General features: G+C 46.0%; 2 protein-coding genes across 11 annotated transcripts in view; both read right to left on the bottom strand.

The window, feature by feature from the left end:
• Window positions 1-5324: 5324 nt before the first annotated feature.
• On the bottom strand, window positions 5325-7984 carry NUDT16 (nudix hydrolase 16). Its single transcript, XM_058729891.1, has 3 exons — window positions 7793-7984; window positions 7424-7693; window positions 5325-6675 (listed from the first exon to the last, which is right to left on the bottom strand). The coding sequence occupies exons 1-3, from the start codon at window positions 7928-7930 to the stop codon at window positions 6496-6498; spliced, it is 588 nt and encodes a 195-aa protein (XP_058585874.1). The 5' UTR covers window positions 7931-7984; the 3' UTR covers window positions 5325-6495.
• A 7156-nt stretch (window positions 7985-15140) lies between these two features.
• Window positions 15141-26874, bottom strand: part of NEK11 (NIMA related kinase 11) — a 288025-nt gene continuing 276291 nt past the window's right edge. For 5 of the 10 annotated variants that reach the window (XM_058729876.1, XM_058729878.1, XM_058729879.1 and 2 more), the window contains one exon: window positions 22793-23649. In XM_058729876.1, coding sequence (XP_058585859.1) covers window positions 23379-23649 — 271 coding nt within the window. In that variant the 3' untranslated portion in view covers window positions 22793-23378. Of the gene's footprint in view, window positions 16539-22792; window positions 23650-26874 lie in introns of those variants that run through there. The other 5 variants (XM_058729882.1, XM_058729883.1, XM_058729884.1 and 2 more) reach the window with 2 other exon arrangements.

The raw sequence follows: 26874 nt of genomic DNA, 5'->3' as shown, positions 1-26874 counted from the left end.
CCACTCATTAGTGTTTCCCTTTGATTCATTCATCTTGGAGACTGCCAAGAACGCTTCTGTTGTTTCCCAGATAAGATTACGTTTTGCATTTAAGTAACAGTTTGGGTAGATGGGAAGTTTTTGCTACTGTAAGTGACCTAATTTTCCTGCCTTCCAATTGTCTTGAAATGAAGAACACCATCCTAATGTTTTTCAGTTTTTATCTCATTTCCCTCTTCTGAACACATCGAGTCCTGCCAATCCACAGGTTTGGGTTTCTTTCAGTTTAGGGAAGGGTTTTTTTTTTCCTTGTTTCCTAAAATACTGTTTACTTTACATGCTAATATTTAAGGCTTTATTATTAGAGCAGTACCGGGTTCACAGCAAAATTAAGAGGGAGGCACAGAAATTCCCCATGTGCCCCCCACCCAAAGCATGCACAGCCACCCCGGTGATCAACATCCCCCACCAGCAGTACGCTTGTTAATTGATGAACTTATATGACAGATCATTCCACCCAAGGGTCCAGAGTTTGCCTCAGGTTCACTCTTGGTGTGGTACACTCTATGGGCTGCCTGTTAATATTTTCATTCTGTCAATTAGCAATACTCTGGATTTCCATTGTGTAATCTCTCCATCTCCTGGGTTCGCTCTGGTCATTTTCTTTGTTTGGCACTTGTATTTGAGGTGGTTTTTGTAAGCCTGCTCTTGACATCAGTGGTAGTTTCCTCCGGTGTGGGTGGCACTCTTCGCTGTTGTAGTGTAATTCTGAGCTAATGGAGAGACCTGTCTCCTTAAATCCGTTCCTTTGTGCTGCCAGCTGCTTCTAATCTTTCACCTCATTCCAGAGTCCATGTTTTTCTTTATTTCCTGAGCAAATCCTGCTTCTTTTTGTTGGACTAAATCTTCCAGAGCATGCTCTTTATCATTTATACCCAGGGTTCTTCCCTTTTTTTGAACAGACCTCATAATTTCCTATTTACTTAAGTAGAGGCAATCTTCTATTCTTTGGCCCTCAAACATGGGATGATGCACCTGCCCCCGCTTCCCTGTCTACCTGGACTTTGCCTATTCCCCGCCCTGAAATTAGTCCTAGACAACAGGAGGCTGTGCATTTATCAGTCTGTCCTCAGTGGCCTGAAGGTGGTATGCGACTGGGGCTGTTGGGTAATAGCCTTCCGCACTGTGGTTTTTCCAAGGGTTCTTTATAATTATTGAAAACCCACTCAGGAGTCATCTCCCTTAGTGGAAAGAGGGGTATCCTTGCCACTTCATCAGCTGGGAATGCCTATGGAGAGTAACAGAACCCGTGGCAGGAGAGGGGGCAACAGAGGTTTGCGTCTCTGCATGGGGGTGAGCTGAGCACTTGGGGGAAAAACCTGCACGCTGACTCCCTCTGTCTGGTGAGGGGCTTCCTTTGCAGGGCCAGACCTTCCGTGTATCCCTCTGCCAGTGTTGCTTTGTCTAAAGGTGATTTCAGCTCTCTGCCAGGCTGCCTTTACTGCTGGAGGGATCCTGAACTTCCTTATTCAAGCTGAGTCAGATAGGAAGTAGGAAGACCAGGGGAGGTGAAGCCACATGGTTTGGGGAGTTTCCCTTAAATCCAGTGGATATTTCTCTTTTTCCTGTGCCCTGGCACATGCCCCCTGTTCTTCTTCTTCAGAACTGTTTTAAATATAATACCCCCACCTCCTGCTCTCCTGCCCCGAGATGGGCCAATGGCCAATGTCTGTTACTTTGATTCAAATTCTGGTGCTAACTGCTAATTTCATCACAGGTAAAATGTTTATTCCTCTCATTTTTTTCCTATTCATTTTGTCTGTTTGGGGTAGAAAGTATGGCAAATGAAATCTTCTCTGTGCAATAAACTGAAACTCGCAGAAAACACCCCCTCCCACTTATCCATCTCTGCCTTAATCTGTTTCACTTAGCAGCCTCCGGGGACTCAAGTCACTGGGAAGGACCAGCTACTCTTCCCTCAAATGTTTCTGCCTAAAAATAGGTTTACCAGAAACTTGATAACTGAGCAAGACTCTGGCTCGGGACAGCATGGGGCCCAGAAGTGTTAACTTAGCACCAGCAGCCACACACTCCAGGAAAATGCACAGAACTGAGAAGTGTGAACATGTAGCTGATTCCGCTGAGAAAAGCAGAAACATGCTTGGAGGAGAGGCAGCCTGGGCCACTCTGCTTCCAAGAGAGCAACGTGCTAACAAGAGGGAGCGAAACGTGGATGGCATCAGGTACCGATAAATAGTGCTGGGCACGCCTCTTCAGAGCCATGTCCCAAGTGCAGCTGCATTTAACCCTCACCACAGGAGCCAGTGTTTCAGATACGGAACAGGTCTAGTTCCTGGCTGAAGGTCACTGCAGCAGTTTAAGGGGAGGAGGGGTGAGGACTGCTAGGAAGCCTCCTGTTTTCCTCCTGCCCGATGACTGGTTTCACAAGGCCAAGGACATCCCACGTGGGCAACCATACCCAGGTCTCCTCATCCCCGGCAGCAGGATGGCAATGGGTGAGAGAGGGGGAAACCAGAGGGAGAAACTTGCGTGGACCCCTGGCCCGCCTGTAGACTGGAGGGACGAGGCAAATGACATGCACTCAAGCCACAGAATGATGGACACCCTTTAGGATGGCTCACCGAGACAAGAGCTCCTGACTGGGAGGGTATGTGTGGGATGATACAGAAGTCCACGGACTCTCCCTCTCAACAACACCAGACTTACAAAAATAAGGAGATCGAGTGTGAATGAAAAAGCAAGCCAACCTGGTCACTGCAACACTCCAGCAGAGTACCATGCGGCACCGTGAAGAGGCTACGTGTAGGCCGTACGACCCTGGGCCAGATTACACCCAAGAATGAGCTCCAAGGAGACCTGCCCAGGCCGGATCTCTGCAGCTGCTCCCCACCCCACCACCTTCCAAGGCCAAGAACTGCCACGGGACCCACACTGCTTCCCGCCGCCCCTCCAGACCACTACTCACCCCTCCCTTGTGCAAAAGCCCCTCTTCTTGGAGGCTCCTCTCGCCCTGTCACACCTCCTGTCTCCTCCTGGAAGCTGTCACTGGCCTTTAGGTCGCCCCTGTTGTTCACTGAGGACGGTGGCTTCTAGTTCACACTATCTTCTCCAACATCTGTCAGTTTCTTGCTTCATCACATGGATCTTGACTTTACCTGTGACGGCTCCACCTCTCAATTTCAAAAACATCCCTCTCTGGCTCAAATACACCTCCCACTGCACCCCATGGTGGAGTCCTAACTCATCGAGACTTCTAATATGTTAACCCCCCTGAAGTCACCTGCCTTCACTTCCCTTTGTACCCAGATTAAACCTCTTACCCCACAGCGCATCAGTTCGGTTTCTCTCGCACATGTCATCTTAACCACCTTGCCTCTCTCCCTTCTTTGGGCTCCTCTGTAAAACCCCGGGTCAGCACAAGGGGCTTCACCCTAGCTGATCAGAGAGGATGGGAACACGTGTATGCATGCAAACCCCCCATGTCCTGACACGTCTGAGGGCCTAGATTCCTACTGTACATGGATTCATGACTCAACCTGGCCCTCCCGTTCTGTTTCTTTCATCAATTTTCTTTTTTTTTTTCAATGCTTATTTGTGTGTGAGTGCGAAAGAGAGAGAGAGAGAGAGAGAGAGAGAGAGAGAGAGAGAGAGAGAGAGAGCAAGCAGGGGAGGGGCAGAGAGAGAGGGAGACACAGAATCCAAACCAGGATCCAGGCTCCAGGTTGTGAGCATAGCACCTGACACGGGGCCTGAAATCACGAACTGCTAGACCATGACCTGAGCCGAAGTTGGACACTTAACCAACTGAGCCACCCAGGTGCCCCCATCAACTTGCTTTTCCATGCCATGATGAAGGACCACTTCGTACCTTCTGAGAACATCACCCATATCCAGCTGGGTGGATCTCACTTCATTTTACCAAGAAGAAAGTCAAACTCGATCATCCCACCACTAATTTAGCCTCCTCATCCTCTACTCTTGCCCCTTCTTCTCCTTGAGCCCTGTGACTCCTCAGGACTGTCCCCCCTCCTATGGACGGTCCACCTCTCCTCTTTGTTCAAGGACTGTGGCCCTTTAGCACCGCCTCTCTCTGCCTCGATCGTTCCCATCGACACACTCATGCTCCGTCTCCTGCTGTAAATGCTCCCCTTGACCCTGCAGCCCTCTCCAGGTGTCAGGCCATTCCTCCACAGCCCTTCAGGACCAAATTCTCCCTCTGTCTAGTCCCCCACTACCCACCCACCCAACTCTGGGCTGCCTTCCGCTCCCCTCCCACCAAAGTCATCAAAAACCTCCTGCTACCAAATCCAGTGGGCAGTTCTGTCCCTCATTTTACTAAAACTCTCGCAAGCACTTGGCAGAGTTCACTTTCTTCAAGCAGATTCCTCTCAACTTCTGGTTCTCTTCAGTATGTCCTGCCCCTCATCCTGAACCCCGAGGCCTAGGCTACCTCAGGGCCCCATCCTGAGCCCTCTTCTTTTTTTCTCTCCCTGCCTGACCTCATCTGACAAACTGCCGTACCATCTTTATGCAGAGGACTCACAAGTTTATGTCTCAACATGCCCAGAATGATCTTGATTCCGTCCCCTGCAAAACCATCTCCGCCCCCCCCACCCCACCCAGGCTTTCCTCCCATCCACAACTTGCACAACTTAAGGCATACACTGAAGTCATCCTTGAATCCTCTTTTCCCTCACCTCACCCCACACGCGGTCCATCAGAGGGCCTGTCAAGGTCACCAACACTTCTCTCGAATGCATCCACTTCTGCCCACCTCCTCTACCACCGTGGCTCCGACCACCACCATCTCCCACGTGAGCTACTGTGGCAGACTCCCCTGTCACCGACTCCTTTTTCCTACCCCTTCCAGGCCATGCTGCACACACCACCAGGCCCTGACCCTGCCTTGGGAGGCCCTGTCCCTGCCTTGGGAGGCCCTGTATCCTCTGGCTCCAGTCTGCCTCTCCGGCGTCCGATCCCCTTGCTTACTCTAGCCTAATTACACTGGCCTTTCATCATTTCTAAGCCATGCTCTGGTAAATTAAAGATGACTGCAAATTCTTTGCATATCCCTTTGCCACACCAATTGAGAAATGGAGTTTAATCCCCTTACCCTTGATGTGGGATAATCTGCCAAGATTCTTCCTCAGAACCCTAACACCTGCCTCCCTTCCCTAGTACCCTACATGCTACTCCCTGGAATACCTAGACTACTCTTCCCACGCTCCTACCTAGTACTTCCTTCTTATCCTTCAGCTTAAATGCTCTTCAGAGAGGGCCCTTCCAGACCACCTCGGTGAAAAGTAAAAAAATATCAAGGCGAGACCTATATCAATCTTTTATTTCCTTCTTAACACTGACATACATGAAACAAGTAAATAGGCAATATAATTAAACTGACTACTTATCTTCCTCTCTAGAGCAAGCAATGGCACACTACTGCCCTCAGGCTGGACACCTCCTTTTACAAAGAAAGTTTTACTGCAACACAGCTCCGCCCATTATGTTCATCGATACTTATGAAATGATAAGAGTTGAGCAGATGCTACAAAGACAATGTAGCCCATGAAGCCTGAAATATTTGCCATTTGAGCCCTTTAACTCTGTAGAGGGTAAGAGCTATGGCTCTCTCATCCCTAGATCTCCCAATACCTCAGAGTATTTGTTGAAAAAACTGAAGGGCTTTGAGGCTTAGCTATAAGTGCTTCAGCTGTAAGCCAGGGCTAGACCAGGGCTGGGTCCCTTCTGATGTCCCGGATCTAAAGGGTCCTAGATGACGGCTTTGGAAGAGATACAGCAGGACTCATAAGTCTCAAGTCCAAGGTCAACCAAGGAGACCAAACCATTTCTCTCACCCCTTCCACTCAGTTTCATGAGAGGCCAGGAGGTTGGTTAGGACCCTCTACCACCTTTCAGGGGTATATCACTTTTGCTAACACCCGGGCAAGGATGCGACCATTTTCAAGGGGAAAAAGGGTCCTCTGCTTCTCTGTCCTCCCCAGCAAGCATGGGCTGGACTAGACCCTGGAGAATAGCCATGTAGGAGTGTGGGAAGAAATGTTGCCCTGGTTCAGAAGCTCCTCTCCAACATGGAGATGGCTCTGGTGACAAGCCAGGCCCCACATGTGCCACGTCCTGTTAAACTGCACATGGGGGTTATGGGGAGGAGTGAGCTTGTGCGCAGGCACAGACTGTACATTCATATGTCTGGGGGCTGCCGTGCCATGTGTGTACAAACGTACGGAGAGGAGGCAGGCTCTGAGAATGTGCCAGGTCCCTGAGATGAGCTGCAGATTTTTGTGCCAGATGTTGAGTTACTATTGGGGGGGGGGGGGGGAGGGGGCTCTGCTCAAACATACTGCACATACTTCTCTTTTTAATCTGTTATCATCTGTCAGGCCCAGGGCCAGAAGAGAAAGCTTTCCCTGTTCCTGCCTCCCTTCCCCAATACCAAGGTCCTCATCCCAGGTTCCATGGGTCCACGAAGGGCTGCCTCTAGCGAGGTAAGGAGATCTTACGGGCTGTAAAAGAGCCAGATTCCACCAGTTCTAAATCCTGGATGGCTTCCAGCAGCTGTTCCCGTGCAGTTCCAATAAAGGAATTCTCCAGGAAGGCAGGCAGGCCTCCCACACCATCCCGCAGGGTATACAGGGGCACACGTACTAGGCCTAGCACCTGTGAAAGGAAGGAGACAGGTGACAATGAGACAGGTAGCTCATCCTAGACAGATCTTTCCAGCTCAGAGGTCTCACCTCTTATCAGTGCAGCAGAACCAAGCCTGAGGACTTACGCCTTATACCTATTGCGCCCACCTCTCTACCGACAAAAGACCCAAGTCATGCTATTCAGCTTCAAAAATGCTAATCCTTCCTACATCACTAAACTTTTGGTGGCTCTTTGCCTCCAGGATGCATGCTTGCCCCTACACCAAGTAGTTCTCAAAAATACACCAGACCAGTCATTTCAGCACCATTTAGCAACTTCTGAAAAATGCAAATTCTCAGGTCCTTTTCTCTCTCCCCCACTGAACCAGAAATTCTGGAAGTGGGGTCAGTAATAAGCCTCCCAGATGATTCTGATACCTGCCCAAGTTTGAGAACCATCTCCATACACAATCTGTCCCCTTACTCCCCTAGCCTAACGACAAAGGTTTCCCCACAAAGTATCAGGCCACATTTCCCACCCAAGAAAATCACGGGCCAAGGGTGCAAGGCTTAGCCAAATCTATGGGGAGAAGAGAGTCTTGGATAGGTATGTTCCAAAATAACAACTGCAGAGGTCAGTAAAAGGGGCAGACTACGCCTGCTGTGCCTAGTCAACCAGATGAAAGAAGCCCAAGGCCCCAGCTACTCCAGGAAAGTGGGGGAGCGGCTTTCGGGGGGGCAGGGAGGCCATGGGGCTGGGGTTCCCGGGCCGGCCCCACCTCCAGCCCGTGGTCCTTGGCACGCGTGGCGCCCATCTCCACCGCAACCAGCTGCTCCAGCGTCAGGCGCTTGGCGTAGAAGTGGGCCACGACGTGCGGCCCGGACCCGGCGTGCGAGCTGCGGTAGTCGGCGCGCTCCACACGGAAGTCGGCCACGGCCTCGCCCAGCTCCTCGATCAGCTCGCGGTTCAGCCCGGCCTCCAGACTGGTGTCCTGCAAGTTGACGAGGCCGCCGGGGAAGCCGAGGCGCCCATCAAAGCGCATCTGCATCTGCGGGAGAGGGAAGCGGGGTTGCCCGGGCGCCCGGTCGGCGTCCCCGGGGGAGGGGGAGAGGGAGGGAACGGGGCGGGGCGCGTCCCCCCCTCTCACCAGGACGGCGTAACGGAGCGGGATGCGGCCGAACAGCAGCGCCGGGTCCGGCGCGTAGAGCAGCGCGTGGCACGCGTGCCGCCAGCCAGGCCCCAGCGCCAGGGCCTGTTCCAACGGCAGCTTGCGGGCCCCGGCCATGGCCTGACGCTATCCCAGCCGCAGTCCCGAGGGCCCACGTGGGTGGGCGGGCCGGGCGGCCGCCAATGGAGGCGGGGCTTGCAGGCCCCGGGGGGCAGGTGACGGCCGCATCCGGATTGGGCCCCGGGAGGGGCGGGGCGGAGGCGTGGCCGGCGCCCTGGGCGCAGAGCTGGCGCGGAAGTAAAGCTTCAGTCAGGGCCGGGCCTGCGGGGTATCCTGGCTGGCTGTAATTAGGGCCGAGGCCTGCGGCTGGAGGCGGCACGCGAGTCTGAGGGAACTGCATCTGGTTTGGTTTGGGTGGCACTCGGAGACCGGAGCTGGGGCCGGGGCTACCGAGGCCGAGTTGGCTTTAGACACTTGGCCTGCCCTTGGACAGTGGGGATTGGAGAGGAGCGATGGGTGTTAACAGCTGCCCTGCGTGGCGGAATTGGAGGGGACTCAGTGGAAGTTTGAACGTTGGGGGAGAGTTGTGCTAGGATGAGTTCAAAGTTTACGGCCTGGGTGGTTGGTGGCGTATGGATGGGTTTCGTAGGACAGGGGTGGTCAAGAAGTGTGGTTCTAGACAGAAATTGCGAGTGGTGATAGGCAGTGGATAGGACAGGTAGGATAGGAAAGGATTGATGTGATTTTCAGGGGAAGAGTTAAGTGAGGAAAGAGCTGTGGGTGAAACCCTGTGGGCGCAGGAAGTGTCAGATTTAGAAGTGGATGATAAGGCTTTCGGGCTTTTACCCAGACACACTCAGACCCTTGAGCTGTGAAGGAAGGAACAGCCCATCCCCAGGGCAGGGCACTACTCTGGGCTTGATGCCGAGGAACTGGGATTCAGAATCCCTCACCCCAGACCACTCCTTCCCCACCTTTCTCAGGTCCTGTGCAGATAGATATAGCCTCTGCAAGAGTCCGTGTTTATTACACAAAGGAAGGGAGGAGGCAGCTCCTTGAGAGGGCTTGAGCTTAAAGTCACAGCCTGTAAGTGACAGCACATGATAAGAAAGAGCCCACAAACCTGCACAGATGCAGGCTTGTGATCTTAGCAAGTCATTTAACTCAGATCCCTAGTTGCTCATCTGCTAAGTGTGGATGATACCAACCTTTTAGGGATAGTGAAATGTTTAAAGCACTAAGAACAGTGCCCAGCACAAAGTTAATGTAGCCATCCTTGGAGTCGAGGGTAGGCGCAAAGTGATGTGTCTAATATTATAAAGACCTGTGGGTTAGAATTCAGCCAACATCAGGCCTCAGCATTTGGAGGGGAGAGGGAGTGTCCCTGGGATCATCTTTCCTAGCTTAGTCTTCTGAATAACATGGCAGAGACGGCATCCACTAGTATCAGGCAACTGAATCAAGGTGATGAGACTGTGGGTGTGCCACAATTCATTGGCCTGTTGGAGTACTAGGGGGTTTGGAAATGGCCCCTGTTGCGCATTAGAATCACCTTGCAAAAAGCTCGTGAAAACTGCCAATTCCAGGCAGACGCCCAAGACCAACTGAATCAGCATCTCTGGTGGTGGTTTTAAAATTTGATTCAGGTAACTACTAAGCAACCAGTGCCCTAACCCTTAACCCCTAACATTCCAAAGTTGATTTGCTTTTTCTCCTACATGGGCTTCCTTGATGGATTTAGGGTCAGGCGTGCCCTTTCCAAGCTTCAGGCTATTTTTCTTTCCTGGTTCTTTGAGGAGGTGGAAAACACTATGAAACCAAGGCAACAGCTATTAGAGAACTAATGAATGACTTTGGAGACCAGAGCTTTCTCAGGATGAATGAATATGGAAGCCCTCAAGACACCCCCTCCCCCCCCCCCCCCCCCCCGCCTCGCCCCCTCCACACATACACACACAACCTTGTCATCCCTTTCCAAACTGCTCCCTACCTCTGCCGGTGAGTGCAGTCTCCATCCCCTTCCCCCATTCCACCCTCCTGAGGCAGATTGTCCAGGAGTCAAGGCTGGAGGTAGAGAGCTGAGAGCAATTCCATGTCCCTCAAGAGCTACTCCCAAGTTCATAATGGCACTCAAAACTAAAAATAAATCAGTGGTCAGCCTCAGAAGATGCTAAAGAATGAATTCATTTGAAAAATAATCAGGAGAAAGGGGTGGGAGGGCTAGGCAAAATAGGTGAAGGGGATTTAGAGGTACAAAACTTGCGATTATAAAATATAGTAAGTCATGGAGATGCAAAGTAGAGCATAGGGAATATAGGCAATGGTATTGTAATAACACTGTATGATGACAGATGGTGACTGCACTTATCACGGTGAGTGCTGAGTAATGTATAGACTTGTCAAATCACTATGTTGTACACCTGAAACTAATATAACATTGTACATCAACTATACTTCAATACCAAAAATTAAAAAAAATTCTGAAATTTAAAATTTAATAAGTACATTTTTTACTTATTTTAAATGGAGCCTGAGGTTCCCAAGCAGTGCACCATACCGACTTTCAGGGGCATTGAGAGATATTTTAAATTTCCTGAGAAACTTAGCAGTCTCTTTCAGACATCAAGAGCAGTACTAGCTTCCATTCAATGATTAGATTCGACAGTAGATGGCTACATCCTTTTTGATGATGTCCTATCTTTGTGAAGCTGGGTTTTTAGCAGTTGTGATGAGAAGCAAATATGAGATGAGAAAATCAGTGTGGAACAGGGAATGAGGGTTTGAGATGGTAGATGGTGACAAACGGGTGCCATGTTGTTAGGATATAACACTTATTAAGATGTTTGGATCTAACCATTTAGCAAATGACATTGTTAGCTATTTCTTTTGGCTTAAGGGGACCATGAAAAATTTATGGACACCCTAAATTACAGAGAACTGAGAAATTTTGGGAGTCTCTGAGATAATCAATCCATTAATTCAATAAATAGTATTTGAATCCTGAAATAATAATAATAAGGAGGAGGAAGAAGAGGAAAAGAAGCATTTATCCTGTCTTTTTTTTTAATATGGGCTGTCCCTCGGGACTCCCAAATAGTTGATAAGGGCAAGTTTATGTAGGGTATTCCAGTCAAAGAAAAAAAGATAGAGCCAATCATAATTTTACTATTTTTAAAACTTAGGTAATAGATAGTAGGAAATGATCATCAATGACTGCTAACATCACTAAAAGAAAATCGGATCTTACGTGCCTCACAATGGAAGAACGCACCACCTACTATAAATATTCTTACCAAAAAACTGAATTTGAATCTGGATCTGATGACAATTTTATAAGAAATACAAAAGAACGTCTTTTTTAAATATCAGGAAGAAGCTAGGAAGATCCCTGTGGTAGTGTATCAGAGCTGGAGACAGCAGTATGAATTTGTGTTTAGCTTAACTTGGATACAGATGATTACACATAGAAATAGTTATGGCTATGTGAATATACAAGGGTTAGTGTACACAAATGTCCTCACTCTGTCAGCTGACAGGGAGTAGAAGCAGTGGTACCCCAGTAGCAAAAAGCATGCCCAGAGCTTGATTACCAGTACCATTTTCCTTTTTTTATTAAAAAAATTTTGAGTTTGTTTATGTATTTTGAGAGAAAGACAGAGAACACAAATGGGTGAAGAACAGAGATAGGAGAGAGAGAATCCCAAGCAGGCTTCACACTGTCAGCGCAGAGCCCAATGCAGGACTCAGACCCATGAACCATGAGATCATGACCTGAGCCGAAACCAAAAGTCAGATGCTTAACCGATTGAGCCACCCAGGGGCCCCTCTTTTTTTTTTTTTTTTAATGTGTAATTTTGAGAGAAAGCAAGAGCATGGGCACACATGGGGAAGGGGCAGAGAGAGGGAGACAGAGGATCCAAAGTGAGCTCCGTGTTAACAGCAGAGAGCCTGATGCAGGGCTCAAACTCATGAACTGCAAGATTATGACATGAGCTGAAGTTAGTCACTTAACTGACTAAGCCACCTAGGTGTCCCTCCAGTATCATTTTCTAATGAAAGGAACTAAGACTCCTTGGAAAAAAGGCTGATTCTAGCACTGGGACAAGAAATATACCTGATAGATACATGATAGACCTGGAGCATATTGTGATGCCAGAATTTTTTAATGAAAAGAAAAAAAATAAAACATATTGATGGGAGTATGTCAAAGTGACAGGGATACAGGAACCAATTAGAGTTCACAATGGCCAAAGCTGAAACAATTTGAGCAACAAAATAAAGTAATATTGGATTGTAACCCAAATTATAAACTAATATCTAGCTATCTGATGTAAATAACACATAAGTAGGGGCACCTGTCTGGCTCAGCCGGTAGAGCATGCAACTCTTGATCTCAGGGTCCTGAGTTCAAGCCTCATGTTGGGTGTATAGTTTACTTAAAAAAAATAATGCATAAGTAATTGAGTGGACAGAGACAAATTTCTCATGCAGAAGAATTTGAAATAATTTATATAGATACTCTGCCCTCCAGAAGGTGAGGCACAACTGCCCATTCCTCAAGTTTGAGTTGTGAATAATGACTTCCTTCCAAAGAGGACAGTAGGAAAAGGGGGCTGAGGAGCAATTTGGTAACTTTGAGGAGAAACCTGACAAACATTACTTTAGCCAGGTGATCAAGGTCAACATCAACAGTGATAAGTCATGTTGATGGTATGCACCATTGGTATGATGTGATGAACATGGTACTTACTGTTAGTTGTCTTCCTCCAAAAATGACATAACCCTGGTCTACTTGTGAGAAAAGCATTAAACCCCAATGGAGGGACATACTACAAAACACCTGCCCAGCACACCTCAAAACTGTTGTCACTGAATACGAGGAAAGTCTGAGAAACTGCCACAACAAAGGGGACCTTCAGGATTCATGATGTTTGAATGTAATAAAGTGGTATCCTGGATAGGATCCTGGATTAGAAAAAGGACATTAGATCAAAGCTAAGGAAATCTGAATAAAGTATGGACATTGATTAGTACTACTGTATTGAGGGGCACCTGGGTGACTCAGTCGGTTGAGCATCCGACTCTTGATTTTGGCTCAGGTCATGAGCTCATGATTTATGAGATGGAGCTCCACATCAGGCTCTGTGCTGACAGCATGGAGCCTGCTTGGGATTCTCTCTCTCCCTCTCTCTCTGCCCCTTGCATGCTCACTCTCTCTGTCAAAATAAATGAATAAACATTAAAAAATAATATATTGATATTGGTGCATTATTGTAACAAATATACCATGCTAATGTGAGATAATAATAGGGGAAACTGCATGGACCGTTTGGGAACTCTCTATACTATCTTTACAACTTTTTCTGTAAGTCTAAAACTTCTACAAAAAATAATTTTTTTTAAAAATGAGGAGGGTATAATCAGTAAAATCTAGACTAAAGGAAACTCAACAAAGACAAATGACCTGCTTCCTTCAATAAATGAATTACAAGGGGGGAAAAGAGATGGAGGAGGCATATCACTTGAGGCAACTGGGCTTTATTTAGATCCTAATTTGAAGAAACAAACTTATAGAAAAAGTAAGACTGGGGGAATGTGAATACTGAGTGGATATTTGATAGATAGCAATTATTGATAATTTTTAAGTGTAATAACAGTTTTGAAGCTTAAAAGTATTCTTTTTTTTAATATGAAATTTATTGTCAAATTGGTTTCCATACAACACCCAGTGCTCATCTCAACAGGTGCCCTCCTCAGTGCCCATCACCCACTTTCCCCTCCCTCCCACCCTCCATCAACCCTCAGTTTATTCTCAGTTTTTAAGAGTCTCTTATGGTTTGGTTCCCTCCCTCTCTTTTTTTCCCCCCTTCCCCTCCCCCATGGTCTTCTGTTAAGTTTCCCAGGATCCACATAAGAGTGAAAACATATGGTATCTGTCTTTCTCTGTGTGACTTATTTCACTTAGCATAACACTCTCCAGTTCCATCCACGCTGCTACAAGAGGCCATATTTCATTCTTTCTCATTGCCAAGTAGTATTCCATTGTGTATATAAACCACAATTTCTTTATCCATTCATCAGTTGATGGACACTTAGGCTCTTTCCATAATTTGGCTATTGTTGAAAGTGCTACTCTAAACATTGGGGTACAAGTGCCCCTATGCATCAGCACTCCTGTGTCCCTTGGGTAAATTCCTGGCAGTGCTAATGCTGGGTCATAGGGTAGATCTATTTTTAATTTAAAAAAAAAAAGGATTATCTTACAGAGATACATGCTGAAATATTTATAAATTATATGATAAAAATAATCAGTGAGGTGGTAGTGGGTGAGAATATAAATAAAATAGAATTGGTCATGAATTGATTTCTAAAGCTGAGTGATGGTTCTGTAACAAGGGGATATTATATTATTCTCTTTACTTTTATACAGTTTGATGTTTTCCATAGTAAAAAGTTAAAAATAAAAAAAAAATCTTTGACTTCTCCTGAAGCTAAAGGTTATAATTTACATTTGAATAAAGCTTTGCATTTCACAGAACTCTTTCACAGACAGGATCCCTTTTGGTCCAGGAGAGGGAGAAAAAGTTAAGGGTCTAAGTCTCACTTTTTAGGCCTAAAGAAGACTGTGACCAACATCTATCATCTACTGGGAAATTTTTAATTATTCCACTTAATCCTCATGAAATTTTCCAGATGTTGCAAATGCAAAACCACGGGTGAGAATCACTGCTTTCGAAGAATATACAATGGGGGAGTGGGGAGGAGATGCCCCCAGCAGAGAGCTGCCAGATAAGATGGGGTTTATCCCAAAGGACTTACTAGAAGGGCTACATGCTGTGATTATTATTGGGGGGGGGGGGGTACTCACATATCTGAAGTCAAATCTAGCAGACTTAAAAGAGGTGGCATTCTATAGAAGGCAACTCTACTCTTAGTTGTCTGCAGGTCCAACATTGAAAATATCCACTGTGTTGTCTGGAGCTCATTAGGTGGACCCATTGATTATAAGAACTTTCCAGGCACCTCCAACTTCATGCCCAGACCTCTTCACCTGAATATCCCACAAGCACCCCAAACCCAACACACCCAGGAATGGACTCAGTGTTTCTCCCCCCGCCACCAAACTCCCCCACATCTCCTGTATCCCCAGGTCTGTGAATGGCCCAGTCACCCATGCTGGAAACCTAGGAGTCCTCACAAACCACCCCCCACAAATCAGTTCTCGGTTCTTCTGATTCCCTTGAGTTGACTCCATTGTCAGTGATGGGGTTTTGGGGTGATGGTGGGGTTTGAAGCTGATGGCCAAGAAAGAATTCTTGAAGACGTCTTTGGTGCAAGGTGATTTTTATTAAAGCATGGGGACAGGACCCGTGGGCAGAAAGCACTGCCTAGGGTTGTGAAGAGTGACTGATTATATACCTTCAGGTTGGAATGGGGTTAGGGACAGTGTGAATCTCTAAGCAATTTTGGAAGCAAGGTTTCTAGGACCTTGAGAGGCTAGTGGTTAGTAGGAAAACATTGTTATTACTGTTTAGTAAAACCTCAGTCATGAGACCCTTCAGATGTGTATCATGGGTCATAGGTTTGGAGTATAATTGCTAACATATACTTGGGGGTTAAAGATAAAGGGAGCTTGCAAAGGAATTTTTATGTGTTTAAGGAGACTCACAGGATCCTGGGGGATCAGGATCATGTTAAGCCAAGCCCTAGCAAGTGTCATCATCAAGGCAACTGAGCTCCTAGAGGAAGGTCACTCTACCTGTTTCAAGGACTTGTCAGTGGGGTGTAGGCAGTAAGGAAATTTAATTTTTCATTTCCTTTAGTTTCCCACATTACCATATCAAGCAATTAAGCCTCCTTATATCTTGATGAGGGTGATATTAGGGCTCCAGGAAATGGAGTCCGTAGGTTTCTAGAGATTAGGCTATGGATAAGATTGCCTTTTCTTGCAGTTTACTAAGTTATCCATAAACTGAAGGAGACTCCTGTCCTGCATGGCCATGATCTCTATCAGTCAACCATTTGCTTTCTTTCCTTTCTTCTGTTTTTGGGCAGCCAGGAGTGCCTGAGGACTATCACACATATCCCACCTGGTGGGGAGAGGGGATGCTGTTGGCCTGTACTTTGCTTCAGCTTGACTTATGCTCCCTCATCATCAGTGCCCTGACTTGAACTTTTCTCACCTGGACACAACTGACTACCTCTCCGTCCTGCCCCCAGTCTCATGCTGTCCAAACCTGCCCTCCACACAGTTTCATGAGGCAGCTAAAAGCCATGCCCTGGTGATATCTCTTTAGGGGCTGCCCCTGGCTATAGAACACAGCAGCTCAGATCTGAGCATTGCCTTCTATATTAGTGATCTATTACTGAATCATATTGGGAAATGTAATGGCTTAAGACAACAGTGAACACTTATTATTTCACATTGTCTGTGGGTCAGGAATTAAGGAATGGCTTAGCTGGATGGCTCTGGCTCCAGAGAGTTTCTTGTGATGTTTTAGTCCAGATGTAAGCAAGGGCTACGGTCAAATGAAGGCATGATTAGGGCTGGAGAATTTGCTTTCCTGGTGGCTCAACTTGGCGCTGGCTGTTGCCAGAAGGCTCAATTCTGTATCACATAGATCTCTCCATAAAGTTGCTTGAGTGTCCTCACAAGATGGTAGCCAGCTTCCTTCAGAGTGTGAGTTATCCAAGAGAAAGCAAGATGGAATCCATGTCTTGTGACCTAGTCACAGAAGCCAAACGCCACCATTTAGACAGTATTTTATGGGTCACATGGGCCGCCCCTCAGGCCATGTGAGAAATAACTGCATAAGACAGGACTATCAGAGTGAGGATCATTTCGGAGGCCATCTTGGAGGCTGCCCACTACACCTTCCTCTCAAACATGATGTAATCATTCTCACACTTTGTATACCACCAGCACAAAAAGATTTCAAACTCCTAAAACCCACATGCTGTGTCTTGTGTCTTCCATGTTTGTGTTCTTAGGCCTGCAAGATCTTGTCGTCCCTCTTATTTGCCTGATGAAATTTTTCCCAGCTTTATTGAGGTATAATTGGCAAAAACTATATATATTTAAGGTGATGTTTTGATATACTTAAACAATGTGAAATGATTACTATAATCAACCTAATTAACATATCTATTACTTCACACTGTTACCATTTTTCGTGTGTGGTAAGAACACTTAAGATCTGTTTTCTTGGCAGGTTTCAGGTATATAGTAAGACGGTATTCTAACTAGAGTCACTGTGCTGTACATTAGATCTCCAGAGCTTACTTGTTCTGTAGAACTAAAACATTATAAATTTTATTTGAGAGAGGGAGAGAGAGAAAGAGAATCTGAAACAGGCTCAGGCTCTGACCTGTCAGCACAGAGCCCAACACAGGACTCAAATTCACAAACTGCAAGATCATCACCTGAGTTTAAGTCAGACACTCAACTGACTGAGCCACCCAAGTGCCCCAAACATAACTTTTGATGAACATCTGACAACCTAACCCCAGCCTGGCAACCACCATTCTGTTCTCTGCTTTTATGAGCTTGACATTTTTAGATTCCACATATAAGTGAGATCATGTAGTATCTGTCTTTCTGGCTTATTTCAGTTAGTATAATGTCCTCTAGGTTCATCCATGTTGTAAAAAATGGCAGGTTTTCCTTCTTTTTTAAGGCTAAATAATATTCCATTGTGTATATTCATAAATATGCCACATTTCCTTTACCCATGCATCTGTCAACAGACATTTGGGTTGTTTCCGTTGCCTGTTGAATGCTTATCATTCAAAATTGTGTGTCTAAATGCCTGGTATGGAATGAGAACTCGACACACGTTGATGTAAAATCCAAAAAAGAATGAGACCATATCTGCAGATGAAGTGGTCTTCGTAGGCTCCACACTCCTGCGCAGCATTGTCTGGAAGCATGCTGAAAGCCAGGAAAGACATTTCGTGGTTCACCTTTTTGAAAAAGAGTATACACATTTTTTCTGAGAAACCACTAAATCATTATCAGTAAACTTTACCCAAATTTCTAAAAATCAGTGGCAAGAAAAAGGAAGCCCAAAGACTTGATAAAAAGTGTTAAGGGATAGAGAGCGATATCGGGTATATTGGTTAGCTTATTGCCATAATAATCCAGTGTAATAAACATAAAAACTGAGTAGAGCATACAGCAATGAACATTTGCTTCTGGCACAAGAATTTGCAGATTGTCTGGAGTGCTTCTGCCTTCTTTGTTGGCTGGGGTGACTCTACCGGCTGGGGTGGTTCTGCTCCCGGTCCCTCATCCTTCCCCTGTGATTGGTGGGCTGTCTGGTGAGGGCAGAGGCACAAGAGAACATAATGGAGTGCCCCTGCATGCTTCCTGCTCCTAGTGATCACTCGGCCAAAACAAGTTCCATGGCCAAACTCAGAGTCAAGGGGTAGGGAAATCTACTCCCCCTGTGGGGGTGGGAAGACCTATGAAGTTATAAGGGAACAGTCAGGGGTCCAGGGAGGGGCGAACTGGAACCAAAAGTTCAAAAGTTCAATCTTTCAGAGCAAGAAAAGGTCACAATATTTTAGAGAGAAAAAAATTTCTAGCTGTTGGAAGATTGTCTCCGAATCTAAACTTACAAATCTACTTTGAAAATATTCCTATGGGAGTGAAGATTTCAATTCTGTATAAATGCTAATGACTCTGACATTCCTAATGAATATATTATTTTATAATGCACATTTGTTGGACCAGATTTCTGATTTTCCTTCTGAAGTTAGGGAAGAACTGAGCTTCCTAAGGGTACTGGTAATGTTGCTTGCTTTGGGGTCACACGGGGCAGGGTAATGAAACGTGAAATGTGTTGCGGCATTGTGTGGACTCAGAGCTGGCCTCAGAGCCCACTTGCTTGCCTCTCCAGAGCTGCTGCCTTCATGGCCCTATTAGCTCTTAGCTGACTGTCAGCTAAATTCTAGTCGAGCTGGCTAAAAATGGCTAAAAATGTGTACTTTTTGGGGTGTGTTTGTATGGTAGTAGTAGAATCTTAGAAGCCTAAGGGATGAATCTCCAATGATGGGATATCAAGGAGCCTGACAAGAAAGCTAGTGATTCCTTCTCCAGAGTTGCGGGAATCTTCCAGATTGAAAGCATCTCCACATATCACACTAAACCTCCTTGCCAATTTCATGTGATTCCGCTTATTACATTATCTTACTTGTTCTGTACAGCAGTCTTCAGACAAAAGCAGGAAAAGGCTCGGAGAAAATGACTTGGCCTAGACCACACACAAGGGGGAAGAGGGCATCTAGAATCCAAGTCGTATGGTATTAAGTTCTGTTTGTTTCCTTACGCAGATTGTGGCAGAAGCATCCTAAAACCCTCTTCATGGTGTGTCCGACCCTGCCCCCTCCACCGTTTCCCTCCCCTCCCCCACACCCCTTCTCTTTGCCTCATTTTTCATTTTTTGCCTCTTTATCCTCTGGGTGTCCTGGCCCCATCTTCTGACACATTAGCTAGTGATCCCATCATCTTGAAAGAGGAGTGGGGTGTTTCCCCCATGGAGCTACTGTTTAATTTGTCAGCCTCCTTTATCCTGAGCCCACTGTGATGGCTGGACTTTATAATAGACCTAGAGCTTTCGCTCTGGCCTCAGCCCCAAATACATTAAATAATTAACTTCCATCACTCTCCTGTGTGTGCCTTATCTCCGCATCATCCAAAATAGCCGATGGCATTTCCTCTGCATCAATAGAAAGCAGAAAGGTCAATTGGTGTTCGTGAAATAAAGATATATATTTTACAAAGCAGCAAGGTAGCAGGGTTCCTTTATTCTCTCATACCTGTGACTACTTCTTAACAAACACCTTCTGACTTCTTTAATCTCCAGCCAGTTTCCACCCACCATCTTGCAGTTTGGTTAGTGGTTAATACCAACCTGGGAGTCACCCCAAATCCAGACTGAGTCTGACTGAAGGAGAAAGTACTTTCCCAATAGTAATAATACAAAGGTACTTTCTTCTAGTCACCTTAAATCCTGCACCACTGCCCTCACTCCCAGTAAACCAAATGAAAAGTGAACCCGAATGAGTTTCTTTTATAAGGCATGGAGTCATGATCCAAGATGGATTTCCCACTCTCCCTCCCCCCCCCCAGCTTTCTCTTTTTGAAAGCTGATATAATGTATAGCATAAATCTCAGGAGGATAAGATGTTTTCAGTCTGGACCTGTCTTTCTAAACATTGTGGGGGGCCAGGATATACCACCCCTAAAATAAGCCGTTTTGGCATAAGGATTATTTTGAGCTGAAAGCGAGTGAGAAACAGCAGATGCAGGAAAAGCTTTGTGCCTTCCCCTTCCTGCCTAAAACCATACATTTCCTAGGAGAAAAGTGCCCTCCCTGAGCCAGAAAAGCCCATTCTTATCATTGGAGATGGCGTGTCAACCCTGAGAAGGATCTGTACAAACAAACCTACTAAAATGACCTTTATCTTCCAATGGAAGAATGGATATCTTCCATTATCTTCCATTAACTTCCATTAGTTTCCCCCATATGTTGCCTCATTACTGTCACACAATTTGCCTCCCTTAGGAGCTTAAATCCCCTTCCTTTGTCTTGTTACTTCTCTACAAATTTATTCCTCTTGTCAAAATGGTATATAAGCTCTCAGAGCTTTGAGGTTTTCACTTCTTCCTGGAAAGCCCCCTTCTGCCATGTAAAAATATTAACATCAAATAAAATTTGTATGCTTTTTCTGCTGTCAATCTGGGTTTTTTTTTTTGTCAGTTCAACTTGTAGGCCCCAGACACAGAGCCTATAGGCTAGAGCTATGACCCTAACAACATGTTCTTAAACCCAGGCTACTGTTCCCTGGGCACATTCATCGGTGAGAGATGGTAGAGGCTACTTGAAATCCGGCTATTTCTTATTCTGACTCAGCAACTCACACAAGTATTCTGTTCTGATGTTATGAAAACCATTAGTGAAAAGATTCTGAAACTTTTATTAACTTGTATAAGTTGCTACTATTGTCTCCTTCTTCTAGATCCATCTGAAATCAGGTTGGTCATAAAAGGATACGGGAGCTTCGAGGAGCTCTTCTCGGAGGTGAGTTCTCCTCCCTGTACCATGATGGCAATGTCCCGGGTTTCCCAAGGCAAACCTGATCTTCAGTGTTCTATGCTAGCAATGGTCACAGGTTCTGGATTTTGGCTTGAACAACATATCAAGTTCAGAATTCTGCAAAGTCTCAGATTCCACCTCAGGAAGGAGCCCATGCTTGAGGCCTATTTTTCTTGTCCCAGACACAGGAGCTGTGAGATAAGCAACATGACTGCCACCTGCCAACCAGGAACAACTGCACAGCATGCAGGGGTGGGGATGGGCGCCATCAGCTCTGGGAAGAGGCAGAGTGAAGATCTGTGCCGGCCCCAACACCCCTCCAGAGTGTGAAGTTGGGAGTTGAGGGAACACAGAGGAGTGATGTTCACAAGCCCTTGAGCATGGCAGAGGTTCACTTAGGTACCCCGTGGTTCGTTCGGCTGCTGGGCAGAGGTGGGAATGGGACCTAGAGCACAGTGGCCGTGCTCCCTTGTCCTTGAACTGACCCCATCAGATTCCCCGAAGCCTAGTCACACTTTGACCTTTTCTCTCCCAAACGCTGCCTCTTCAGAGTATTCACTGTGGGGCATCTGAAGTGTTTGGGCCCTTCTTCCCAGTCCTCACACGACCTTCAGAAATGTTCGTGAGATGAATTAGCCCCAAGGAGAGCAGGCCAGAGTGCTGCTCCAAATAAAGACAGGGGACACAATAGGAAGAAGGGTCTGAGTGTGGTTCTCACACCAGGAGCGTCAACATCACCTGGCAACTTGTGAGAAATGCAAATTCTCAGCATCCACCCAGACCTACTGAATCAGAAATGCTGGGGGTGGGCCCTGTCATCTGTGTTTTAACAAGCCCTCCTGGTGATCCTGATGCTCAAATTTGAGAAACACCGACCAGTCTAAAAGGCATTGCATCGTGCTGGGGGCGCGGCATGTGGACAACAGGTGGGTAAGGCCACAGGCCTCTCTGCCTCAGTTTCTTCAACTGTTAGCAGAGGCCGGACACTGAACACTATATAATCTGTGCATCAGATTCACCAGGTAGTTATGTAACAGAGATGTGCTTGGGCCACGTACCTACCCAGAGAAAGGAGGGGGTGGGGCTGGAGATGGCCAAAGGTTCTCTGTTTGACTGAAATTCAGACAGGCTCCTCTGAGCACTCTTTTGGCTAGGCCTCCACCTGGGCCCTATCTTCAGGCTGCTGAGTCCAGCTGAGCAAGAATCCTGTTAAGTCAGTTTATTGAGAATCACCACCCTTGATATCTGATCACCCCAGCCTGTCTTCAGCAAGAGTCCTGTTAAGTCAATGTGACAAAAGTCTCCCCTACTCTAGATGTCTTCTCCTAGTAACTTTATATCCCCAGAGTCCCGCTGTGCCCCATCCCATCCCTGGTTATAAATCTCCAGCTTTCTGTGCTATGTTTGGAGTTGAGCCCTCTCTCCCCTATTGCAATAGTTCTGAATAAAGTCTTCTCTACTGTTTTGACAAGTGTCAGAATAATTCTCTAACACTATGTTTACACATGTGCATGTTTCAGAAGCTCCTCAAGCAAGTCTGATGTAGCCTCTTGGTTGAAAACCCACATGCATAGCGGTTAAGAGCATGGGTGGTGGCATTAGAGAGACTTGGGGTGACAGCTCAGCTCAGCTCTGGTAACTGAGTAAATAAGCACATCAGCTAAAAGAGGGGGATAATGTCTCCTCTCTCGCCCCGTCTCTCTCATCAGTGAAAAGATCCAATGACGTAAGGTCCTAACTTGTAAGCTCAGAGCACAGCACTGGCATGTGACAGGCACCAAATAAATCCAATGTTAGCTGCTCTGGGGAATAATTATTACATAGATGTGTTACATTCATCAATATACTTCTAGATAAGGAAAAGATAAAATAGGTGATTTACTTTATAACCATGGGAAATATATTTATTAGAATAAATGTCTTCAATACTCCATGGATGAGCTTGGAGAATAAATCACAGAAGAGAATTGCTTTTTGGATTTTTAGTCCAGGTCCTTATATATATGCACATCTTGCTTGTTAGCCAGGAAAGGGCAAAAGTGGATCCAAAATGGGTCACCTGAAACAAATATTTGTGACTCCTGATTAGCAGCTCCGTGTGTCGGAGGCCAATGTTCAGCGACCTTCAGGAGCCAGCTGGCCACAGAGCACTGTGACTCAAAGCAGACAGGCACCGAGCCTGTCCTCCAAGTAGAAATGGTAAAGAGTAGATGATTCTCCAGGCCATCACGGGGAGGTCCAACCCTCTGGAAGCCCTGAGGGCACGAGTGCGGGAATGCTGTTCAGGAAGCCACGCTTGGTCCAGAAACTCACCTCAGAGTGTAGACCAAACACCAACTGGCCCAGGGTTCCAGGTACAGGCAGATATGTTTATTACTCTCTAAAGGACTCCCTCCTCTTGATAAGGAATTGAAAGTAGAGATGGTGACTCCAGCTACGTACTCATTTCCCATAACGGAGTCCAGCTATGTGCTGAATGGATTTGTCCCCTTGAACTTGCTTGCATTTGGCAGTTGTTGGTGTGGGTTGCAGAGTGTGGGCCCTTTACCCATTGTGATCAGCAACTGCTCCTCAAAGTACAGGAGCTGGTCAACTTCAAAACAGTCACTGGCATGAGGCACCACTTTTTCTAGAGCTGCCCGGATCTCGGCTTCGCTGGCATTCTGGTGCCTTGCTCTCTTGAGGTAGTTATAGACCTCCTCAAACACTTGTGCTCCCAGCTTCTGCATGGCTGATCTGCCATACAAGTTAGAAGAGGTAGAAAAGAGTTATGCATTCAAATCGCCCACAAGAAACGTCTTTTTAAATCATTAATTACACAGATCACATTGTGGCTCTGAGATTAGAAATAAAGGGAAAAAATAAGACGTGATGGCTCTACTGTGAACATTCAATAGTGTTCAAGAGACCCTTCTTGAATGTCTATTATACACCAGGTGCCTTCTAGGAACTCGGAATACGACATTGGACACATTAGGTAAATTCCTGACTTCGTAGAGCTTCCCTTTTAGGGAGAGAAAAAGCAGAGAAATTAAAAAATACACATGCAATAAAATATCAGGCAGCGCTATGTGCACTGAAGAACAATAAAGCCAGGTGATAGGGAGAGAGAGACAGACAGACAGACAGACAGACAGGCGAGGAGCTGGCCAGTCCCCTGTGAGGAGGTGTTATTTGAGCAGAGACCCACATGAAGTGAGGCCAATACTGGGGGGAGAGAACTGGGGCCCTGAGGCTGAAACATGTTGGAGAAATATCAAGAAGGCTGGTGTGGCTAGTCAGGAGAACAAGGGGGAAGAGGAGAGTGGGATATGAAGTCAGAAAGCCCATTATTAATATTAATAATATTAATGAGAGCAATATAATAACAATGAGGAGGAAGAGGCAAAGGAAAGGTAGGCACTTTCCTATGCACTTAACCTTTACAACAGCTCTGGAAGGAGGCATTTTTAAAGTCCCCTCCCCCCCTTTTTATCAAAATCATTTTTTAATGTTTATTTATTTTTGAAGGAGAGAGAGAGAGACGATGAGCTGGGGAGGGGCAGAGAGCCAGGGAGACACAGAATCCGAAGGAGCCTCCAGGCTCTGGCCTGCCAGCACAGAGCCCAATGGAGGGCTCGAACTGACAGACCATGAGATCATGACCTGAACTGAAGTCAGATGCTTAACCAACTGAGCCACCCAGGTGCCCCTCGCCCCCCTTTTTTTTACAGATGGAGAAAATGAGGCTTAAAGGGGTGAGGGCATTTGGCCAAATTCCCACCAAGACTCATGTTTGTATTTCTGTGCTCAACTCCGGCCCTTGTCCTTTCGTGGCCACAATCTGGGCATCATCATAATAATGTCACACCTGCTACCTTTATTTTGCCTGCGTTTCCCTCGACCTCCAGCTAGGGTCACAGACTAAAGGCCTGTGAGCAAAACTAGGCCCAAGGCATGTTTTGTTTGATCAGCACTATGCTTTACGTTCTTCTGGTTTGTTATTATTTTTTAGCCTTTTAATGTGGAAGTCTAGGCACAGCCTGTGCTCCCCATTCTCCATTTCTTTACTGTCCTGTGCCCACCTTCCTCATATCATTTTAAAACAGGCTGCTTCTCATGTTTCACCGACCCACCTGACTCAAGGGCATTCAAGTTTTATGAATTTCACTCTATGGTTCAAAACTGTCATTTTTAATGCCTCCATACTGTTACACTGAATTTATGTGCTGACTTTTACCTAGTCATTCTTCCACCAAAAATTTAGTGTTTTTCACTGTAACACTGAGTGAACATCCTTAGGAACAAAGCTTTTTCATCCAGGGGAATATTTACAGGCATCACATTTCTAGGAGTGAGGCTAATTACAGGAGTGTGTTCCCTCTGTGAAGAGCCATATGGGCATTTGTGATTTCTGTACTTTTCTGTATATACGTTGGGTTGGATTCAAGGATTTAAAAAAGTTTGTGAGAATGGAATTATTAGGTAAAAATGTATAAATATTCTTACGACTTTAACCTTAAGAAATGCTTCTTTATTCTTCATTTCAGTGGATTTGGTGAAATGAAAGGTCAGAGTTTTTGGGGTATTTTTTTCCTAGAATTTTCAAAGCATTACTGCTAGACAGTGCTGATGGTGATGCTGACAGTAACCATGAAGGCATTAGTCACAGGCTCTAATTCATTTTATAAGCTGTTATTGATCAGTACTATTCAACACTGCAATCTCCAGAACACAAGCCAAAGGTATTGTGGCAGACAAATGTATCTAGTTTAGAGGCTAGAAATTATAATGTTAAGATACATACATTTTAAATTTTAACTTACTTTTAAACGGTACTTTAGAGTTTGTAAAATACTTTTACATTCATTATTTCAAATGATCCTTGTGAACAAGGCAAGTCATTGAACATCTATCTCTATTTGATGGATGAGAATAAGTAGGTTGGCTTTTGCAAACTCACACAGCTAGTGGCTGATGGGGCTTAAACTCAAACACAGGTCCTGTAATTCCAAGTGCTGGGGGGATCCGCAGCCCTAAGGCCCTGGGCTGTCCGGCTTGAATCAATTTCCCACCTTCTGCCTGGAGATTATCAGGACCCATCCCAGGATGCCTCACATCCCTAGTCACCTCATTCACCACTAGAAACCCAAGCTTGCCTTTTGCTGACATTTAGCAAACCCTGTCACTCCCCCCGTGCATGGATGACTTCAGCGACCCGCCCTCTTTCTCCCATACCCTACTCCTCTCACCATTCTTGTGGTATCATTATTCTTGGTCTCTCTGACTTTGGCCGTTCTCATATCCAATTACCGTTTTCTTTACCCTCCTCAGTTGTCCACCCCCACAATCATTCCCTTGACCTCCTTGGCACCAAGAACCCTGCCTCTTCTGGAATCAGTTTCAAACCTTATGCTCTACAACCATCTCTTTATACTCTTCCACCATACTTACTCCAGCTCTTCCACTTCATGGTCACCTGCAGTCTTTCCGCCTGTCACCTAACACCCTTGACTCTTTCACTCCCCTCTTCCTTTGTCAGACTCCTCTAGCAAAGCTGTAAATTAAATCCAGACATTTACTTACTTATGCCTGTACCTCAACAAAAACATTCCAGGAGAGAAATATCCAATTCTCTAAAAGGTCCCGTTTAAATAATTACTGATCATAATTCAAAATGGCCCACATCACTGCCCATGATTCTACTATACTTCTCTGGTATGCTTATTTTCCATGGCTCGAAGTAACTATTTCACACCTTCTTTATTCTACAACTTGCTAAGTCCCACCAGGATGACTTTACCTAATATCCCATTGAGAAAATAGAAATGAACACATAGAGATTCCCCATCTTCTCAGTGCCCAAATTACCCACCTCCCTGAATCCATCACCACTTACTTGGCCTTCCCTCTGTCCCTAGTGAAGGGACCATCCATGCTACTGTAAAAGACCATCCTCTCTCTGAGTGCTTTGGATCTCAG

The sequence above is a fragment of the Neofelis nebulosa genome, chromosome 5 (assembly GCF_028018385.1).
Source record: "Neofelis nebulosa isolate mNeoNeb1 chromosome 5, mNeoNeb1.pri, whole genome shotgun sequence".
Classification (NCBI taxonomy): Eukaryota; Metazoa; Chordata; class Mammalia; order Carnivora; family Felidae; genus Neofelis; species Neofelis nebulosa.
Note: the sequence above shows the minus strand (reverse complement) of the source record. Positions and strands in the feature narration are given on the sequence as shown.

Bases quoted from the DNA above. Each gene is read 5' to 3' on its own strand.
- NUDT16 (XM_058729891.1), bottom strand. From the start codon at position 7,930: ATGGCCGGGGCCCGCAAGCTGCCGTTGGAACAGGCCCTGGCGCTGGGG. The intron at 7,694-7,792 runs GTGAGAGGGGGG...CCTCTCCCGCAG, and splicing joins CGCTCCGTTACGCCGTCCTG to ATGCAGATGCGCTTTGATGG. The intron at 6,676-7,423 runs GTGGGGCCGGCC...TTCCTTTCACAG, and splicing joins CCAAGGACCACGGGCTGGAG to GTGCTAGGCCTAGTACGTGT.